General features: G+C 41.2%; 1 protein-coding gene across 1 annotated transcript; it reads left to right on the forward strand.

Moving 5' to 3' along the window:
- The first annotated feature begins 7,263 nt into the window (after nucleotides 1-7,263).
- On the forward strand, nucleotides 7,264-15,158 carry SKP1 (S-phase kinase associated protein 1). The gene is made up of 6 exons (XM_062587155.1): nucleotides 7,264-7,349; nucleotides 10,033-10,129; nucleotides 11,707-11,780; nucleotides 13,019-13,162; nucleotides 13,845-13,985; nucleotides 14,867-15,158. Exons 2-6 carry the CDS (start codon nucleotides 10,033-10,035, stop codon nucleotides 14,900-14,902), a joined length of 492 nt encoding a protein of 163 aa, XP_062443139.1. The 5' UTR covers nucleotides 7,264-7,349; the 3' UTR covers nucleotides 14,903-15,158.
- Nucleotides 15,159-21,580: the final 6,422 nt, after the last annotated feature.

Below are 21,580 nucleotides of genomic sequence, written 5' to 3' on the forward strand. Positions count from 1 at the left end.
GAGAGGTTGGGCTAAATGACCTCCTGACCATCTAACATTTCTGTGATAAAACAACATCTTACTGGGTTACAGTACACTTGAATTAAAACGCAGTCTTGCTCTGTGTGCTTGCTAGTGAAGCTGTGAAGACTTGGTTTGGTTTTGTTTTGCAAAACATCTACTAGAAAACAATGGGAGGAAAAAAGTTCCAGTAACTTCACATCAATTTCAGTCCATTTTTCCTGATCTTGCCAGTGACTGCATCGTGCCAATTTATGCTGCTTTGGGACGTAGAACGGAGCAGCCATCCAATTAGGGGTGAGTAGCCCTGATAAACTTGTGGGCAAGTGCTTTTGATGAAGTGAATATAGATTTTTGCAGATATCTTTGTCATTGCATAAGGTTGTATAAATTGAATTAAACCTTTACTATTTGGTTGTCATTTAATTTTGATATCTCTTCCTCATCTGATTTTCCTCAAACGGAACCGTTGTTTTTATATATGTGTCTTCTGGATTATGCACATATTAAAAAAAAAAAAAAAAAAAGTGCTGACCTGTCAAATGGAAATGTACTGTTTTAAACCAATAATCTTGTGATCAATTGATCTGAAAGGTATTGTCGTAGCTCCCAACTGCCTTTATTTTTCAGGCAGTTTGGGGAGAAGAAATAAAATTTAATCATAAAATTTTTCATCAGAAACATTCTTTATTGTAGCTGTCATGTAAGAGTGGACACTGACTTGTTCTCCTCTGTTTGCTTCTTTAGTATGCTTTGTACTTTTGATGTTGACAGTTGACATTCTCCAAGTTTGTTCATATCAATTTCTTGGAAGTTATTTGCATGTGGTACATGGGCCCTTTTGAATTTCTGTCTCAGGAAAAGAGCAATGTTTGCTAAGGAAGTTCAAGTCCTTCAATTTCTTTAAAAATAATACCTAGAGTATAGACTAAGTGGTTTTGTTTATTTGTTTAGTTTTGCAGAGGGAATCTCATTGCTGTAATCTGAATGCTGTTAGCGTTTTCTGAGTGCTCAAAGTACTTGTGATATGTCTGGTCTGGGAAGGTAAGTAGTCCAAGGAGACTCCTTGGAACAGCTAGTGCTCCCACTGTATTCTGTTCTCCCCTATATAACACTGACTCAGGGAATAGTATAAATTTAAAAAACTTGGAACCTGATTACTCAAGTGATGGCATGTTCTGCTATAAGAAACACACAGGATTTCCTGACTGTGGTTCATTTTGAAGGTGTGAAGTCTGGAGCTGCTACCGGTTGCAAGCAGGGTGACTGGTTGGGGCTGGAAGAGTGCTGTGTGAAGGGCTGCTGTGGTATCCAGTCTATGCTTGACCCTATTTACAGTCAGCTTCATCTCTTTTCCCCACTGCATCTGCTTGCAGGGAATGGAAATACAGCCTGCTGCTTTTAAAGCAGTTAAAGGAAGTGCTTCAGTTGTATTGGATTCTGTCCTTGTTACTTCACATTTCAAAAAACCCTTGAGGATGGATTCTGTGCTGTGGCTGTTTGTAAGTTTCTGTATTTATTTTTCTACCTTTAGCTCAGTCATCTCAAAATTTCAGTTTCTTTGGGTTCTAGACACTTTTTTTCACTGGAGTCTCTTAAAAATGTGATTTAGCCTGACTTCTGAATTATAGCATATTTATTCCTGATGACTTTGAAATACCAAAGCATCTGCTATTCACTGTCCATGACATCAGTACCAGCCCAAAATCTTGCTCTTCAGACTTTGAGCAGTTCCTAGGCTGAACAGTACTGTGTAACTGTAGAAAGCCAACCTAATTTCATTAATAGATTATCATGAATATTCACAATTTTATAAATTACCAATTAGAGTAATTCGGAAGTTCATTTAAAGCAAGCCTGTTTGTATTTTTACTCAATTCATAGAATAAATAGTGGCAATATTCCAGCATTTCTTCATGGAAGACTTTCCTGTGTTTGCAGCAGTTTCTTACTAACAGCTCCTTATGTGCATTATGTTCACGTGCTATTCCATCTCAAAGATGACCCCAAAATCACTGCATTGGAAATGAAAACACAGAAACCAGGCATGCATTTTAGAGGAACTCCCATGACTAAAATGCAGTGTATCATATTTGAAGAGACACTCCAGGTGCCTGCCAGAGCACTGCACAGGGATGACTGCAATCCAGGTGCTGACAAAGAGGGGAGAGCAGGGTGGCTGGAGCTGCGGGGGTTTCTAATGCTCCCTCTGGCACCTTTGCCAAATTCTCCTAAGCTGGGAATGAGAGTTCACCATCTCCTGGCTGAACTTCGTATTAGGCAGTTGCTCCTCTGCCTTGGTGCTCCTTCCCCATCTCCTTCTCAGGGATATTGAGGAAGGTCACAATGTTTCTTCTCTGCAGAAAAGCTAGGTGAGAGGTAGTGGGAAGGTCTGTTAATACAGGTTGAGCCTGGGAAAGTCACAAATACTGCATTTGCCCCCTCTGTCGGAAGTATGCTATAACTTAGAAGAATCTGGGAGCTGCTCGGGGGCCAGCAGGGCTTCGATACAAATGAACAGGTGCATAATTGCTGCATTTCTGTGCTATTCTGTACAATTCCAGCACCCTGTTGCTAAACGTGCTCTTGAAGTGGATAACTTCAACACAGTAGCATCTTCCTCAGTGCTTACAGCAGCACTAAGAACTACAGGATCTGAGTTTGACTTGTTCTGTGCAGTCCACGTTATTCCAATGGAAGCTAGGGCAAAAATGGAACCAAAAACAGTATGTTCAAGTATCTGAAGGTGCGCTGAGTATTACATTAGAAAGATGCTGCAGGTATCTCTAATATAGGTATACCAATATAAAACAATCTTTATTCTTCCATACTTCATAAATAGTCTTCTACATCTTGAATCCCTGTAGTATACAGTGGAGAATATAAAGTGCTGGAGAAACAGAAGCTGATAAAGAAAAAAACAGTTGATGTCACCTTGACATGATTTATTTTGAATTCTGTCAGTCTATCGTTGTCAGGACAGATGCTCATCCAGAAAGTTGACTCCATCTCCCTCTATGTCCAATGTCTTGCACTACTCTGATACAATTTGGATGGAAAACTTAAATTCTGTACTGTAATACTGTAATACAGATTTTGATGAAGTAGCAATACTTCTGGAGTGTCCTAGAGTTGTAGCGGAGGCAAGAGTTTTTTTTTTTTTTTTTTTTTTTTTTTTTTTTTTGCTATATCGTTGCAAGGTTCCTCTAAACAGTGGCACGCATCTTTGAGCCTCTACCATATATCATATAGCATTCTACCATATATCTCAGATAAATAATTGATGTTTTCTGTTTTTTACAGTGAATCACTTCTAGTTGTTCTTGTCTTCTTGCTATGTCTGTCTGTTTTCAAAAACACTGCCCTTTTTACTCTTGAAAAAGGAGCATTTTTTGCTACAAGTCCCACCTCCCCATGTGTAAATTAGGTTCATGTTTATTAGCTTCAACAGTTACACCTTCTCCCTTGCTTTCTAGCAAATTACACCTAGCTATCTGTGCTAGAACAACTGTGCTCTCTGGACCCTTGAGGTCAGTTCTTGCAGGCAGCCTTATCTTCAGTTCAAGATTTCCTAATCAAGTTACATGAAAGCTTTGTTCTATCAGTAACAAGCTTGAAAATTTCAAGCCTGGTTCTCAGGCTTTGACAACCCTGTGGCACAATTCTAATATTAAAAAATACTCAGTGTTTTTACAATGTATGATCTCTGTGAATCACCAACAAAAAAGAACAGTGTCTCTGCAAGTAAAATGGAATTGGGGGGCACAGTATATATATATTTTTCCTCCCTTAACATAAGAGACGAGAAATAGCCAGGAATAGAATCCAGGTTTTGGGAGCAAATCCAGTGCTCTATCCACAAGGCTGCACTAAATCTCTAATACCATGTTCAGTATGTTGGTGAAAATTCCCTTCCCCCTACAGCTGTGCAGCTATTCAGCTGGCTTCTGCCTGCAGCCCAGTGATGCTGCAACTATGTAGGTCAGTGCTCTTCTGGATCTGATAAGTGTTAAATCAAGCTTACATTCATCTTGTTTGCTCTAGTCTTTTCAGGTATTTGCATTAGAGTTAGGCTACCATCATCCCCCTTCTGGATTATCTGTGGCAAAAGACCCTAAACTTTATTTGTGCTTTTGATGGAGTAAGATTATCTCTATGGTTCAGAATGGCAAATACTAGGTTTAGAATTACTTGCATTGGAAAGCTTACCTGTGTGTGTAACAATTGAAATTGGTACACTTCTTCTGAAAAATGTTGTTCTTTGCCTTGCAGCTTTAGTGAAGGATGAGTCTTTTTGTGTTATTGACTCACAGGACTTTGGCTATCAGTTCTGCAGCAGCTTCTTTTTTGTGGCATCTAGACTAGCTTGGGAGGTTCATTACGAGATATGTAGTGCATAGTGGGATGTAGCAGTTAGTGTGATTATATCTATGACAATCTTACATCACTTTCAGGATGTGTCATTTTTGTTATATTTCCCAGACTTCTAACTCACAGTGAAATTCAAAGTCCACTGTGGATGGAATTTTCATAGAATCATAGAATTGATAAGGTTGGAAGGGACATCTGGAGATCATCATCTAGTCCAACCCTCAAGCAAGTAGCCCATATGGGTATCGAACCCATGACCTTGGCATTATTAGCACCATGCTCTAACCAACTGAGCTAAACTTAATCCCAATTCTGTTAGGTCTTTAGAACAGCTGAATCAAATATAAAGCTCATCACTAGTACTACTTTAAATTTGTTAATCATTCATAGATTGTAATTAAACATGGGATTTGTCTTTCTGCCTGATCCTAGATTTAGATTTTTCTTATGTAGAGAGCAAAAACCATTCTCTGAGTCTGATTCCCACTCTGAGAATGAGCTTGTAGTTACTGATCATGAGCCAGATCAGAAACCTTAATCTTTGGCAGCATCAGGAAAAAGGTACTTAGGATTACTGCTTTTGCAGTCATGTTGCCCACAGACCACCTCCTGTCATCATCTGATCCTTGTTGCCAAGTAGTTTTAATGGAAATAAAGCAGAACAGGCAAGGGAAATAAAGGTACTGTTGTTGTTAATGCAGTGAATGTAGTTCTCAGCATTGCTGTACAAGAGGGAGTAACTGAGGAGGAAAGAAGTAAATATGATAGTAAAATCAAAAGTTCACGTGTGGTCTAGAGGCTTCCCTTTCTTTCTTTCCTTTTATTTTTTTTGGGGGGGGGGGGGTAATTAGGTCTTAATGAACTGTTAACAGTTTGTCTAGTTACTAAAACCAGGATCTCAAGGAGCCTTTGTTAATATCAAGAGTCTCCTAAATAAGTATCACCTGACATTTTCAGATGCTCAGTCAGCTAATAGGAAGTGCATTTCACAGAAGCATAGAATAATTTAGGGTCAAAAGGGACCACTGGAGGTCCCCTGTCCAAGCTCTTGCTCAAGCAGTGTTAACTCTGAATTTAGATTCCTCTTGAAAGTTAGATCAGGTTGCTCAATCATCTTCAAGTGCCTCATAACTGAGCTACTCGGCATTCTGAAGCCTGTAATACAAGATTCTCAAAACAGGCAGTCTTCTCTAATAGTTTTTTGGAATTTATATAAAACCAATTTAAACGATATGACACAATGTAGAATAGCTCCATTGTCCTTTGAGCTCTAAGAGGTTCTTCCTGGTTAAGAATCTGTTCTCCTGAGTCTCCTGCCTCTCTGGAGAGGCAGGCCTAGCCAGCAGGCTTTGAGGAGCACTACCAGGGTGCTCTGTGTAAAGTGAACCTGCTCCTGGTTTTGCATTAAATACTTCTAATATTTGCATTCTCACTGGTTCTGTCATTGGAGAAGGTTACATCCCTTATTAGTTTATACAAAGCTGCACATCCTGAAGAAAGGAAAGAAAACTCAGTATCTTAGTGGCTAGGCTGCTCTCCTGGGGTGTGGACTCAAGTCTGCACTCCAAAATGAACAAAGCAAGCTCTTGAACTGAGAGTTTCTGAATTCCTGGGAAATTTTTTAGTGTATTAGGTTAGATGTTTTCTGGTGGGTTTTGCTGCTGTTCAATAAAGGCACGGCATGCAGTCTGGGACCCTGAGAAAAGGGCAAGCTCTGACTTACAGTGTATTTGCGCTCTGCAGCGTGATGCTGCGTTGGAGACAGCAATCTGCTTACAGGCTAACTGGATGAGCACCGCAGTGCTGCAAGCACATATCAATAAAGAGTCGGAGTAAAGCAAATTGCAAAGATAGATTGTTACTGTGCACGTGTCTTGACTACTCAAAAACCACTTTGCCATGGACACTGTGGCACAAACGCGTGCACCTAGGATAACCACTGTCGTGGTTAGCTGGGTACTCCTGCCTGCCTTCCCTGACGAGGGGAAAAACTTCGGACCTCCTTTTCTCCAAACCTAATGCCTGTGGTGGTCTGGCTCGTACTCCTCCCTTTTGCCCTTAAAAAATGTCTTACCTGGGCGGGGGCAGGCCGCTGGGGCTGCGCGGTGCTACGCAGTGCTACGCAGGCCCTCAGCCCTCTTCTCTGCGCGGCGGCTCTGCGCAGCTCCTGCGGGTCCTTTCACGGGCTCGGTGGTTTTCTGTGCCTTTGTTACTTATTTATTTGAGTTAAAAGGCCTCGGGCTGCTTCCCTGGCGGTTCCCCGGGCGGAACGGCACCGCAGACGCCTGAGCGAGCCCTGCCTAAGCCGCAGCTTCGCCCTGCGCCGCCCGCCGCGCTCACGGTCTGCGTTTGCCGCCCGCTCCGGAGCCCGGCGGGAGGGGGGGGGGGCGATGCGGGATTGCTCCCGGTTGCCGTCCATGAAGTGCAGAACGCGGTGCCCAGAGGCCCTGGGGGGGGGGGGGAGGGCGGGTGTGCGCCGGGGAGGGCTGGCCTCGGGCGACGGGGCGCGGCCCCAGCGGGTCCCGCTCCGCGGGGCCGGGCCGGGCCGCGGGGGCGGCCCCGCCGTGACGGGAGTGGGGGGGGGAGCGCCGCCGCGGCCGTTGGGCCCGCGCGAGGCCCCCGCGGCCTATTGTGAGGCTGCCGGTGCGCCCGCCGCCCGCCTGACAGACCCGCCCGCCCGCGCTCGCCGCCCCGCAGCCTCGTTGGCGCTCCGCCCGGGCTCTCCCCGTCGCGAAGGAAGCGGCGCGGGTCCGTTTTCGTTTCTAACCCCTCTCCCCGCGGCACGAAGGCACGAGCGGGGGGTTTTTGTCTCAGGCGATGGGCGCGGGCAGCCCGGCGGTTGCGAGGCAGCGGGAGGCGGGTCCTTCGCCCGCTCCCTCCCTCCCTCCCCGCCATATAAAGCCGCCGCGGCAGTCGGGCCCGGAGCGCCGCCGCCGCCAGCTCTCGGTCAGCGCGGAGCCGGACGCCGCCGCCTCACGGTGAGGCCTGTGGGGAGGGGGAAGGGGGCTGCGGCGGCGGCGGGGCGGCCGCAGGAGCCCCCCGCCCTGAGAAGCGCCGCCCGGGCCCGGCCCGGCCCGGCTCGGCCTGGCGAGGGCGGAGGCGGCCGCGGTGCCCCGCGGCGGGGCCGGACCGCGGCGCGACCCCCCTTCCCTCCCCCCCTCCCCTCCGCGCTCCGGGGCCGGGGGGGGGGGCCCGCGGGGAAGGGGGGGTGCGCAGGGGAGCGGCGGCTCCCGGCCGTCGCCCTCCGCGGCCGCGCAGCCCCCGGGCGCCCCGAGCCCCGCCTCGTTGGGGGGAGGGGGGGGGTTGTTTTTGCAGCTCCAACGCGCCTGCGGTAAACAGATGCGGCGGTTCACCCCGTGGCACGAGGGAGCGGAGGGCGAAGGGCCGGGCGCTCGCCCCGGACGGCTTTGCAAGGCGTAGAGTTGCCCGGCAGCTCTGTGTTTCAGGCTTGTGCATGCAAATTACCGCTGTAATTCGTGTTTGCCTTTTGACTAGCTCCCAGCGTGCTCTGATGTTGTCAGATGCAGCTTTGGGGACCGGGCTGCTTAGTCACCCTATTGTGTTGCTATCCGTGGCCTATCTTTTTTCCAGAGATGTATTGTAGTTCACTAAAAAGGGGCTGTGTGCTTCTAGGAGACTGGCCTCTGTGATAGGAAATAATAAAATTTAGATATAGTCTTACCTGTAATCAGCAAAGAACCCCAATAAATTAGCTTCATTCTACCTGATTCAGGTCCGTAACAAGGATCTTAATGCAAATATTCTTGTAGAGGTTAAACTTGCTAAAACAGCATCCCTGTCTTACTGGCTCAGTTGTGCAGCATTATGTAATCCTAGACACCACAAGCGCAAGAAGGCTGGTATATCAAGCTAGATCTGTTCTTGAGTGCTTTCAGTCTATCACTGCAAGAACAGATACGTTAAATCTGATTTGTGCACTTAAATATCTTTTCCAGAGCATTCTTCAAGCTGCAAAATCAAAACTCTGTATTAATCCTATTTTTATATTTTAGTTGTGTGTGTCTATATATATATATATATATATATATATATACACACACATGCGTTTATAATGTATACATACATATGTATCTGGAACAATTGTGTGTTCCTCCAAAGCATGTCTTAATTAGAAGTAGTGCTGTCATATAAGGTTACATTACTGCATAAGCATTAACTAGCTAGTGGCTCTGCCAAATAGAAATTAAAGCAACGAGGACTTCAAGCTGGTGTGAGCCTGCTTAATAACGTATGTTGGCTGGCCTCCATTGGCCTTGGTTTGTTGCAGTACTGTCCAGCTCAGCTGTACTAAGGAGCTACAGAAGGCGCTCAAAGGGGGATAATGCGAGTTAGCTGAAAGTGGTGCAGCTTACTTCAGTTTCAGTAGTTCAGGTTACTGTTTCAAGGAACTAGCACGCATAGATCTTCAGCTTGGCGGAGGAAGCATGTGTGAAAATGATAATTCTTTCTCCTTGCAACTTCTCTTTAAGAGTGACTTGCAGGCTAGATCTGCAAATGTATGCTTTAGAGATTTTTAAACAAGTAACTTGTGAAAAAACTAAGCTATTATAATGGTCTGCTGCTAAGAAGTATTTTGAATAGCAAAGGAATGTGCTATAACGTGCATCCTACTAGTCTGTCTAGGTCTGATTTATAAAATTTTTTTGCAACCAGTTGTGTTGATCATATATCTTTTAAGTCGGTTGATTCAAGTGCAGTGATACCCAGTTAGGCTTCTATGCGTAGCTTCAGGAAGAAGCTGTAACCTAACGACTACTATATCAAGTCCATTATTTTATTTTCTGGGTTGTTGAGTGACTGGAGAGGTGCATTTCGGTAAAATTTGATGACTGTTTTAGTGATGGCATAATCTTTGTCTGCTGCTGTGTGTATTGTAGCTCTTATCACAGTTTGTTCCCAAAACTTAAAATACTTACTCATCTTAATATTTCTTAAGGTAATAAGATGCTGATGTAACTTCCTACTTCATAAGAGTACTATAAAGTGCTGAAAACCTTCATCATAGTGGTATAATGTGTGAGTTTTTTGGAGTTCTTTGTTTTTAATCTCTTCAGAAAGCCAGACATTTTTTCTGAAGGAGAACTGATCAATTATGAATAACTGGTCTGTTGACCCTGCTTTGAGTGGGGGCATGGGGGCCCAACCCATCTCTTGAGGTCCTTTCCAGCATGAAGTATTCTGTGATTTGGTTCCAGAATTTGAAAACTGCTTTTGGGTCTGACTTCAGCTGAGTAGTTATGATGAGTACCTGTTGTTTGGATTTGAACACAAGTAGTGTTTTGGAAGTGTTTGTGTCATGTTAATTCAAGAGAAAGATAGCTCTATTATTGGACTGCAAAAATATAAAGGTTATTGATGCTAATCAGTTTTATGGCTTTCTAATGCATCTAAATTTGAATGTATTTTTTTAATGAGTGTTAGATCCTTTGTTTTAATTTCTTAAACATCAGGATTAGTGAATTTAGCAATTTTGATCCAAACAGTGAATAGTCTGAGCATGCACGGGTGACAGTGGACTATTTGCTGTAAGTAAGAAACAATGTAAATAATAAAGGTAACTTTAAACTTTGAGGCAGCTAAACTCTGCCTTGTAATGTGCCTGCAGAATATTGTGTGAAAATAACTGTCCTTCTCTTGTAGATGCCTTCAATTAAACTGCAGAGTTCAGATGGAGAAATTTTTGAAGTTGATGTTGAAATTGCAAAGCAGTCTGTAACTATAAAGACTATGCTGGAAGGTAAGTGTGTGGAGCCATGAGGATTGCTAGCTCGTGTTGAGGTAGCAGTGTATTTGGGAGGCCTCTCGGGCAGGAATTCTGACAAAAGATGACAAACCAGTACTGTGCTGAACTGAATTCTGAGGCTTATGAAATAGCTTACTATCTCATGTCAAAACAGCTGGAACAATTGCTGATGTAGCTTAAACTATGTTTTGAGTCAATGTATTCTCTTGTAAAAAGCTTAAAGTTTATCTGCCTTGATAAGTGCAATTATAGGGAGGTTAGTAAAACATAAATCCCCGTTGCTTTGTCTACAGCCTGCCTCAATTTTGTGAAAGCTGAGCAAACCGAGCATCTAGTATATATTAGTACTTATTTAAAAATACAAACCAATCTTATGGTTTAAATACTTTTTCTTAAGTGAAATGAGAGATCATAAACTAATGCCGTCAGTAAAGAACTAAAGTGAAATCGATGTTGTGAACTTATGGAAGCAGTTAAATTATTTGGGGTAAATACTTGGTGCTGATCTCGCACTGACATAAATTTGAGACAAAAGAACTTGTGGTGGGGGAGGGGAAATCCGCCAGATGGCTGGGATACAGAGCAAACTGTGTCTAATCTGTCTAGTGCAAATCCTCATTGTTTACTGTTTTTTCTTCAGTTTTTGTGTATATTCATGCATTAACTTACAAAAAGTCTTCCTGTGGATGTACTTGAGTGTAAATCTTTGAGGCTGGTTGGGAGACCTGATACATTAGAATGATAATAAAAATAATTACTCTATTCATCTAATATTTTCGTTCTGTACCAGCGCTTAAGACCTTGATTAATAAGATGCTATTGAACATAACCAGTAAAATATAGGTACCATGAACAGGAAGCATAACAGTTGGAATACATTACAGGGTATAGTTTCTTTTGGTTTTCTCTTGGAGAAGCTGTGGCAGCGGTGTTTTTTTTTTTTTTTTTTTTTTTTTTTTTTTTTTTCCCCCCCCGCCGCCCCCCCCCCCCATCAAAGGATTTGTTTTGCTGTCTTAGCATGCAAACTCAATTCAGATGCTTTAGAGGCCGGATAATTGTCATCTTTATGGCTACAGTACTTGCTGCTTCTGTAGAGGACAAAGCATTGTGCTTAACACACTGACTCTGAGAGCTTATTTAATAATAAATTGGAGATTTCAGTTGGAACGCTTGGTTTTAACTTGCGGCTTGATCTCTTGAAAGTGGTAAAAATATTTGCCTTCTAATTCTTCAACATAATCCATTACCAGAACACAAAACTAGCAAGTTCTACTTAGCAGTAGATTTAAGTTTGTTGATACTCAAAGTATATCAGCACCTTATTTAATTGGGTAGCTTTATTAGCTACTTAGCCTAAACTTGGTATAGGCTAGTATGCATAACGCGGCCATGGCACTACACTCGTGTAGGCTCTCTTCAAGATTCTGATTTCGCCAGTCAGAGATCCTTTTCTACTGATCCATTCAGTTTTAGTATAGTTGCTCATAGTAATGGAGCGTTAGTGAAGCAGCCCAGCTTGGAGAAGGTAAATGGTTTAGCCTGTCAGTTGCTTGTCGTCTCTCCGTTTTCAGATTTGGGAATGGATGATGAAGGTGATGATGACCCAGTCCCTCTTCCGAATGTTAATGCTGCTATTTTAAAAAAGGTAAGATACTGAAAGCAGTAGTTTTGTATGGCAGTAATGGAAATGTGGAACTAATGTTAGTTAGATATTAAGTACTATTGTATTGAAAAATATTTTTCACGTGCTAGCTACAAGCTCAACCGATTTGAGGTGTGTGAATAAAGGCATCTAGGATATCTGAGAATCAAAGCAAGGCTGGCTGATGATGGCAGAAGATCTTTGGGATGGCTTTCTGGAACAGCTGTGGGAGACCAGGCAGACTTCCTAATGTACTGAAGTGATATTGGACATCCCTGTTAAGGCATATTAGTATTTCATTGTTATTAAGGCACTAATTTTAATTGGATGCTGTGAATTGAAGTGGCTGTTCGTGAGATATGAATATTAGGAGAAAAGATTAAGAGACAAGACAATGGTGAAAGTCACTGGCACTAAGTATACTGTGCAGGTGCCCTGCTTGCGCTGCAGTACAGCGCTTGAGAGAGCGCATGCTGGGTTGTGTTAAATTGAATAGTAGACAGTGTTTATTGTTTGGTCAAATGAAAAAAGCAAAAACAAGTATATTGCTTTCTTCTGAGATGCTTTTCTCTCTGTAGTAGAATGCTTTGAGCCAAAATGAATTGGTTTAAGTACAGGTCTAGAAATTACTTAGTGAAAATATGCATAAATAACTCAGCTTCTGAAGTTATGGCTTGGTTTGATAGAATGGAACAGGATTTTACTTGGAGCTGATCTCTTCTCCTTTTAATTATCAGGATAAGACAGTGTAAAAATAAATGCAATTTAAGTAACTTGGAAACATACAAAGGTTTCTCAGGTGACCTTTGTGCTGGGGTGAATGTGTCCTGCTGATGACTAGTGCCGCTCTGTGTGCTTCTCATACATAGTATTCTGCTTTAAATAATTGATTCTATTCTGCAAATAACTTAAACACTTCAAAATGAGGTTTAAGTTTCATTTGTATGGTCCCATGTGTGGTAGCACAGGACCTCAACACCAGCAGCTGACTTTAAGGTCCTTTAAATATTTGATTAACTAGCTGCTGTCTCAAATGGAATTCTTCAAGGCTGTTGCAGTCCGGTAGTGGTGCTTGACACTTCTAAGACAAGAAAAATTAAAGATGATGGAACATGCTAGTACATCACTTCTGTGATATTAACCCAGAGAAAAAGGTGCAATTCTCCTAAAACTGAAGTTGTATTTGGGTGTTAATGGTAGAATCTCTTGGATGAAACTTTAAATATCAAAATCACAATTAGGTGATTCAGTGGTGCACCCATCACAAAGATGATCCACCTCCTCCTGAGGATGATGAGAACAAAGAAAAAAGAACAGATGACATCCCTGTGTGGGATCAAGAATTTCTGAAAGTAGACCAAGGAACACTTTTTGAACTTATCCTGGTAAGTCCGTTCAAAAAGCATAAGGACTATATCTGCCTTCTACTTGTGCATGTTAGCCATTAATACTTTTTAAAGTTTCTTATTGGGAGGATGTAGAGGGCGAATAGTTTTGACAACTTCTGTTTGACAGTTCAGGGTGAAATTGTGGAAGATGTTACAATGCCTGTTGACCTAATGCTAAGCATTAATCTATTTTGTACCTACCAATTCTCATACTTTTCTGAACTGGGGACCCTACAGCTATTTTTTTTTTCTTTTTTTTCCCCCCCCTCCCCTGCTTTTCTAGCTTTTAATTCTTAGTTGAGCACTTTTACTTAAAACTGGATCCTTTAATGGAGATCTGAGAATATATTTAAAAATCTAGCTTTGATTTTTGAAATGTGCATCATCTGTAGTACTGTGACTCCATGTTACTTGGTTAGTTGACAGCACTTAAGATCTTGGGTGTTTGAAGGACTCTGAAAGCCCTTTCTAGAAGGGGATCTTTCATGATATAAGTAACTCATTTCTGTTTGGCAAGAAACTTTAGGTACCTTTTATTTCAAAGTTTTAGTAAGAAGTTTATTCAAGTGGAAGTAGTCTGTTCACAGTTCACAGCATTCTGCAGTTTCAGTGTAAGCATAACTTTTGGTAATATATCCAATATTGATATGAAGGCTTTAAATATGGAATATTTTTATAGGCTGCGAATTACCTGGACATCAAAGGTTTGCTTGATGTCACATGCAAGACAGTTGCAAACATGATCAAGGGGAAGACTCCAGAAGAAATTCGCAAGACATTCAATATTAAGAATGACTTCACTGAAGAGGAAGAAGCACAGGTACTTGATCATCTGTATTTATAATTTAGCTGATCTATATAGGGAAGATACAGCCTCAGCACTCAATAGTGAAACATCTATCATTCTTTCCAGATAGAAATAGGGTCTTAATTTTCGTGCTGAGTTAATGCGTAGTGCTTCACAATAATTTAATGTATGATGCAACCAACGTGCTGTTAACAATGTAAGTGGACTAATGTATTAACTCTCATAACTCGATTGTCATTAGTGGAAGATTTTACAGTGTCCACTATGCTTGCAGCCCATTACCTGAAGAAAGTCAAGACAAGCACATTGATGTCTTAGCTCAAATGCATGTCTTATGAAGAAATGCAGGATTGCTCGTGACATCCTTAGGCTGTTGTTTTTGGAGCCCTAGTGACAATGCTAAGGATACAATGTTGTTTGTGGCTACAAAGATGAGGTGCTCAGATTCTCTTCTTTAATTCATGAACTCATTGATCCTAGAACTTGAACAAGGAAACAAATACAAAATAGCACAGTTGGGAAAGGTCAGAACAAGATGCCCTGTTTGAAAAGGCAGTAAATTGCAGGGTTTTGTTCATTTATGATATATCATTTGAGACGAACAGTTTTTAAGCTGATCTGTTTGCTTTACTCAGAGTAACAATTATCAAATGTATGCCTGAGGCATAAATTTTTCGATTTTATTGATAAACAGGTCAGTTTGGAAAGCAGCTTTGCTGCTTTTTCTTTTTTCTTTTTCTTTTTTTTTAATTGCAAACCCTGAATGAAAAATGGAACCTGCTTCTGAGTTAGTGCCTTTTGCAGTAAATAATCCTGAATGTTTATGGGAATTTACAGCTAACTTTTAAATTTTACTGCAGCATGTTAACAATTAAAATGTAATACGTTTCCAGGTACGTAAAGAGAACCAGTGGTGTGAAGAGAAGTGAAGTATTGTGCCTGACACTCGAACACTGTAAGAATTGTTCCAAATACTAGTTGCACTGCTCTGTTCATAATTGTTAATATTAGACAAATGCAGCAGCAAATGAAGTTGTGTTAGCAGGATCTTGTTCCCTTTGCATGTGTAGTGTTTTTTTTGAGTACAAATTTAAATCCTCTGAGTTTTTACTAGTGTAATTGGATGTCTTTTTACTTTACTCTGCAATGAATAAAACTGAATTAAGTGTGGATTCTGTATGGAAAGTAGCACTTAAGGTTGTCATTTTCATTACACTTTTTAATTGTTCAATTCTAGTTACAATGTTAAGCATTCAGACCATACCATTGTAAATAAAACCACCTGCATTTTTTTCCTCAAACAGAACAAAACATTTTTATTCACAGGGTATTGATAGTTTAAAAAATAGGCAAAGCAAAACTAGGAAGGGTCTCGGGGAACTAGTCGAAGTAGAAAAGTAGCTGGATTTCTTCCAAAACCATTATGTAAGAAAAATAGTATTACTTAAAGCTATATAGCTCTCAAGATGGTTCCTGTTCTACATTAAAAAAAAAAAAAAGGGGGGGGGGGAGGGAAGTCTTTGACCACTTTCTTGTCCTGTTAGTCTTGCCTGATAGACTAGTAAAAAATATGGTCTAGAACCAAGCAAGCTCCTGACAGTTAAATTGGAATATTTCAACCATGTCTTGAAGACCTGCCTCTAGCTGGTAGCAGATGAAAGGTGCATTGCTTTGTGCACAGGACAGACTTGTTCTTTACACTCTTCTACGTTAACAGTGGAATCCAGACTTGACCAAAAATATGACTGACATTACCAAAGTTAATATTATTGACCTGTGCATGCCATTAGTGGCTGTTTTTAGGCAGTTTTAAACAACCCTTGTGATGTAGCTCTTTAAAACATGGTTTCACGTGTCCATGGGAAATCTTTTGCCTCTGTATGTGATACTTCAGCTTGTAGAGACTTAATTATTGCATACGAAGCTAATGCAATATTGAGCTTGATTTCTTTGGACAAAGCCACTTGCAACTAGTTAAATAGTAACTGGTTTTCTGATTATTATTTTTATTTTTTTTTACAGTTCCCTTATAGGGAGTAGGGGATGGTTGTGTGGTAGATCTTTGAGGTGTGCTCTTAGCTTGTATTGCATTCCATTCTCTGTATAAACCTTAGAGTAGAGTAAACCTTAATAAACATACCTATCTCACTTTAAATATCAGTGTTTCACGTTGGAATTAATAAAGGGCTTTTAAACTTTTGTTTGCAGATGGTTCTAGTTATTTGAAACTAGACAACCTTACTGTCATTTGTTACTGATTGTACATGTAATAGCACCGAGGCAGCAATTAATTGAAATGGATGTAGTTAATAAATAAAATCTTTATCATGCAAGCCACTACTCAACCACAGTGGGCAACTTCTCAGACTAAGTCTGGAGCTAAATAACAAGCAATCCAGGTAGATATTACTATTTTTGCTGGCTTTCCAGCTTACTCAGCTTGTTTTGGTTGTAACCATTAGTGAAAGCATTCATAACTCTTTTAAAGCAACACTTGGAACCATGCATTGAATGCAGCTGCCTGTCATATCTGCTTATGAAGTTGCTGGACTTGCATTTGTGCTGCTGTTAGTATTGTCAATAGATGTAAAATACTGTTACAGATGTGGCTAGATGACGAAGCCTCTTATGTAAAAATAATCTTCACTTTAGAAGTACCATTAGAGGAAAAATTCATGATGACCACTCTCTTTCTGTAGTTATATTTGTACATAATATTCAATGTACTCTGAATTCTTACTCATGGGGAGGTGAGAAGTACATTCACCTATCTGCCTGTAAAGTTAGTGTTTCAGGATATGCCATGCTCTGTTCCTACCACAGAACATATCCTAATTGTGCTCAGTGATAGAAGCCTACGTGTAATTCCTTTATGTGCTAATCATTGAACTAGTATCCATGTTTCTGTTAGCATCTGCTGCCTCTCAGAAGTGCTGTACTGTAGGAGGAGAGACAAATATGTGAATACTTGTCTCTTACCTTGCTTCTGCTTTGTTTGCTGTATGTGAATCAAGCACATCTATGACCTTGTAACTCTGGTAGTACTTGTTATTAGAACAGCTTGCTTTTCTTTCCTTTTTTTTTTTTTTTTTTTTTTTTTAAAAAAAAAAAAGCCAGCTGTAATCACTTGCCTTACTGGTGGAGCTAATGGCTTCTGCTTAAACTCCAGGATCATGCCAAATTGCCTGATGATGTTAGTACTTCAAGCTAAACTGCTGTAACTATGGTAGTCCAGCACAGTATTATGCAAAAGAAATTGCTGTTCTTTGCACTTAGGATTTTAAAATAGTCAAAGGATTGCAAGACTGTGACATTTTAGTATTCTTGTCCTAGTAATTATGACACATTTGGCATAAAAAAACTGCATTTCCTATAATGAAAATTCCCAGCAGACACTGTCTGAGACAGAATACCAGGTTCAAATCCTGTATGTGGGTTTAAAGGGAGGGGAGAAAAAAACAAAGTTCTCTCTTCTGTCTCAGAAGATGCTGCCCAAGCTGGGCCTTCAGTCGGTTCCTCCCTTCCAGCAGCGTTAGCCCTAGAGAACGCTGCCCTCCCCGAAGGTGCAGGGGGCCGGCTTGGACGCGCGGCGCAGCCGCTGCACGCGTTCTCCGCTAGCTGAACTTGGCGGTCGTCTGCTCCTGCAGGAGTTGCTTGCTGTGTCCTTGGAAATCCTTCAAGAGGAGAGAGACTGACCAGGCTCCTGTTTTGTTTAAAGTTTTGTCACCTTTTAATTTGTGTGGTGCTGCATTAACTTTCTCAAATCATGGCATGATTAAGGCAAAACTGATTAGGTGGGGGTGGACTGTTAATGATGATTATTGTACATAGAAGATATTCTCTTTAGTCTTGGTTTGCTATTTCAGTCTTGCCTGCTGGTGGCTATTGGCAGTTATTTTAAAAAGTATTTATACATGTAAAACTGAAAAAACGCAGGAATCTTCTTCAATTCTATGAAATAATTATTTGACAGTGTTACAGGATTGTAACTTCCAGTGGCATATTTTGAATAGCCAGTCTGGCAATTACTTTATTTATAAAGCTATAAACATATTTTGAACATAAAAGCCAAAAAATATACTCAATGAAGTAAAAAAAAATTACAACAAATGATGGATAGTCACTGGACAAATGAAAGTACAGCTGCAAAACATTTATCCCTGCTACATACATACAGTGGTTTTACTTGGTTTAATGAAGTGGTATTTCCATGACTTCTACATTCAAGCTGGTTTCAGGAATTCAAAGGTGTAATTCTAAAGAGTTGAAAATGCTGTAAAAGAACTAAAAAACAAAACAAAAAAAACCTTGTTGTGATACAAACTTAAGGGCAAAATCTTCCTTCTATTAAAAAAATTAACACAAAATAGTAACACTTCATATAGCATTTCTGAAGACACTTTTTGGTATTGATAAGAGCAACTTTCTCTGTTTTGGCATTGGTTATTAACCAAAGGCATATAATGAAAGCTGGTCTTGCTCACTATGTTGTCTTGGAAATGGTCACCTTAAATGTCTCTTTCTTGCATGTTTTGGAGGAAAAAAAAAAGATTATTTTTTTTTAGATACTCCAGTATAAACTGAATGTGCTGCGCTATACCAAGTGAGTTTCCAAGTTTATACTGTGGTAGCTGAAAGCACAGGATAAAGTCTGGCTATGAGCCTGTACGTACAAAGCAGAGCGTAAGGTCAGAACGATGCTGCTCTCCTGCCTAGGAGCAGCGTGAGCCCGCAGGCGGGTGTAGCTGCCCCGGCTCCGCGGCGGTGCGAACGCCCGGCTTCGGTGCTGCGAACGCCCAAGGGCGGGCTCCTGCGGAACGGGGCGAGGGAAGTAGGTTTTGCTAACGAAATCTTGCAGCAATTCGATGGAGCAAAAACGATGAGAGGGGGCTGCAGTGCCGACGGGCCTTTTCCAGGTCAGCGCGCCCTGAGCCGAGGCAGGCGTGCTGAGCACCGCAGAGGGGCTGGGAAGAGCCGTGAAATACACGGCTGAAAGTCGCAGTGAACTGAACTGAAATGAATGACGGCTGTTCTTTTTACGCTCGTACTACTTGGTCCTTGGTCAAGAATGCAGTTTGTACTGTGCAGGACTTTCTCCAAAATTTCCTGTGATGTTCCCTAAGCACATCTGCCTTTTCTTTTATACCCACCTTTGCTTTGTTACTAAGCTGCATTTTTTAATGCAACCACAAAATACCAAGGTGTAAGTTATTCCAGGTTTAAACACAGTTTTTGAGTTATGCTAGACCAATAATGGACATCATTGCTGCTTTGTAATCTGTGGTTTTTACAGTAGTTGACATTTACGCAGCCCCTTACCTCAGAGGGTCGCAAAGTGAAAAATGGTGAGCTGACACTTTTTTTTTAAGTAATTTTTTTTTGATAAGTCATAGAAAGATTCTGTCAGATCTGGGAAGTCTGCTGAGTTCCTCTGTTTGGCACTAGACTGTGCTGTTGTCTAAACCTGCTAAAATAATTTAAATACTAGCAGATTGCATATTGATCTGGTGCTACGTAATTAATCCTCTGAGTGCAGTAAGTATATGACTTTAAGTGTGCAGTTAGCAGTTTGTTCAGATAATGCTACTGCTCTAAGGGTTAAACTGACTTTTGGATTTCTGCACATAGCTTTCATTCAGTGCTTCTGAAGTTACATTTACACAGGAGAGGAATAAAGCAATAGGTTTATATTTTCTAAAATAACTAGAATTAAAAAAAATCTATGCTACTATAAGCAAAAATACCTAAATAAAAGGAATAAACCCAAAGCTGCTCTACAGACTAATCAGGGTTTGTTGTTTGTTTTCTAAAAAATTTAGTCTTTGATGCATAAACTTATTTAAAAAGTTGTTTACTCCAATGTAAAAAATTAGGGTTTGTGTTTTTGCATTAAGAAAAAAATATAAAAATATTTTGTACATTATAAAGGTCATCTTAAATTTCTTGCAGTTCTACAATAATATTACAACTTTATTGGTATTCAGTACTCTAAATCCTATTCTGTAAAGTAGAAAAAAATAGACCTCTCTCCCTCCGTGTGTTATTTTTCTCTTCAGCAGTAGAGAATGTATCTCTTCTAAGTAGGAAAAAATATGCAGAGGACTAGAATGTGATCTCTGTGACAAGTGTGTAAATCTGGAATAAATCCCAGAGTTTTGGATTTATTTAGGATTTACATCCATTTATGGAGATCAGAATCTGTCCACAGTGTTTGGTTTTTGTTTATCAAGCTCAAAATATAAATAAAATACTAGAAATTGGTAAATGTTTTCAAGCTGGAGAGAATATACAAACATTTGGCATCATCACGGGGTGGAAGGAGGATCTTTAGGAAAATATATATATATATATATTTTTAAGTTACACATCAAATCGTTAAAACTGTTTTGAGCTTGCTCAGGGGAAGTATAGATCGATGCTTGAAGTAGAGCAGGGTAGCGTGCTGCTCTGCTTCCAAACTGCCCCTAAGGAAGGGGAGAGCTGAGAATCATGGTAAAGCTCGTACTACCATCTGTCCTCCACCCCGGATTTGCTAGCTGAAAATGCTTTTGGAGGCAGAGCGTGGTGCTCTGCCTTGAGCACACCGGTCCGGTGTTGGGTCGGCTCCGTGCGCGCTTGCCCTAAGTGCTCCTCGCGCGTGCTGCTGCATAGGTTGTTGCAGGGAGTTAGGTTGAGGCTTTAGTAGCAATCTGATTTTTGAGTCTTTGCACAGGCCATTTTAGAAGAATTCTGGCTATCCGAATGTACGGAGAAAAACACCTAACAGCAGGGGAGAACCCTGCACCTCACTGATGTGCAGGAGCAAGGAAGAGTTGGGCCTTCGAGCAGCCAGTTCAAGGTGCTTCTACGGGCCGGTTAGTGCTCTCCATGTTCCTCTGCTGTGCTGTATGCTAATGGGATTTGGCATGTCTGCACAGAGACCCGTCACCTGTAAACAATATTTTCCTGTTCTCAAACAAGAAGTTTAAAAAATTCACCTCATTTGTTTCAGTATTTTGTCTTTCTGTCATCCAGTCAGATCAGAAATCCAGCATCGCTACATTTAGTCTTCAGACCTAAGGGCTTTTAAAAAATGCTCCTATTCCGGCTTTTCCAGCTTCATGGTATAACAGCTACAAGAGATCTGTGACTGTCTACAATTTAAAGCAGCTCAAATGCAGGAAATGGAAGCCAGTGGTTAGATTTATAGTGCCTACCATCTACTGCCGCAAGCTGGGGCCTTTATCTTTGCTTTCTGCTGTATCCATAGGTGATGCAGTTAAAAAAAAAAAAAAAAAAAAAAAAACAGAAAAACAATAAAACAAAAAAGCAGCACAGGGCAGGGACACAAGGCTTGTTTACTCATCAGCGCTTTCAATTTTGGCAAGTACTTACTTTTACGTTTTTTATCAGCTGTCTTTAACCCCCACCCTTCGCCCCCAAACCAAACAAATTTTGCAGCATCCTTAAATCAGGTTGTTGCCTAACTATTTTTTTTCCTTTTTTTTTTTTTTTTGCCAATGCCAGTTCTACAGGTGAAACAGGAAATTTGGAAGGGTCTCTGGTCCGTTGCAGTGGGCAGCAAAACCAGGCAGGAAAGCGAGGCGCCGGGCGGCGCGGGTGGCGAG

This window comes from Rhea pennata, chromosome 14 (genome assembly GCF_028389875.1).
Source record: "Rhea pennata isolate bPtePen1 chromosome 14, bPtePen1.pri, whole genome shotgun sequence".
Lineage (NCBI taxonomy): Eukaryota > Metazoa > Chordata > Aves > Rheiformes > Rheidae > Rhea > Rhea pennata.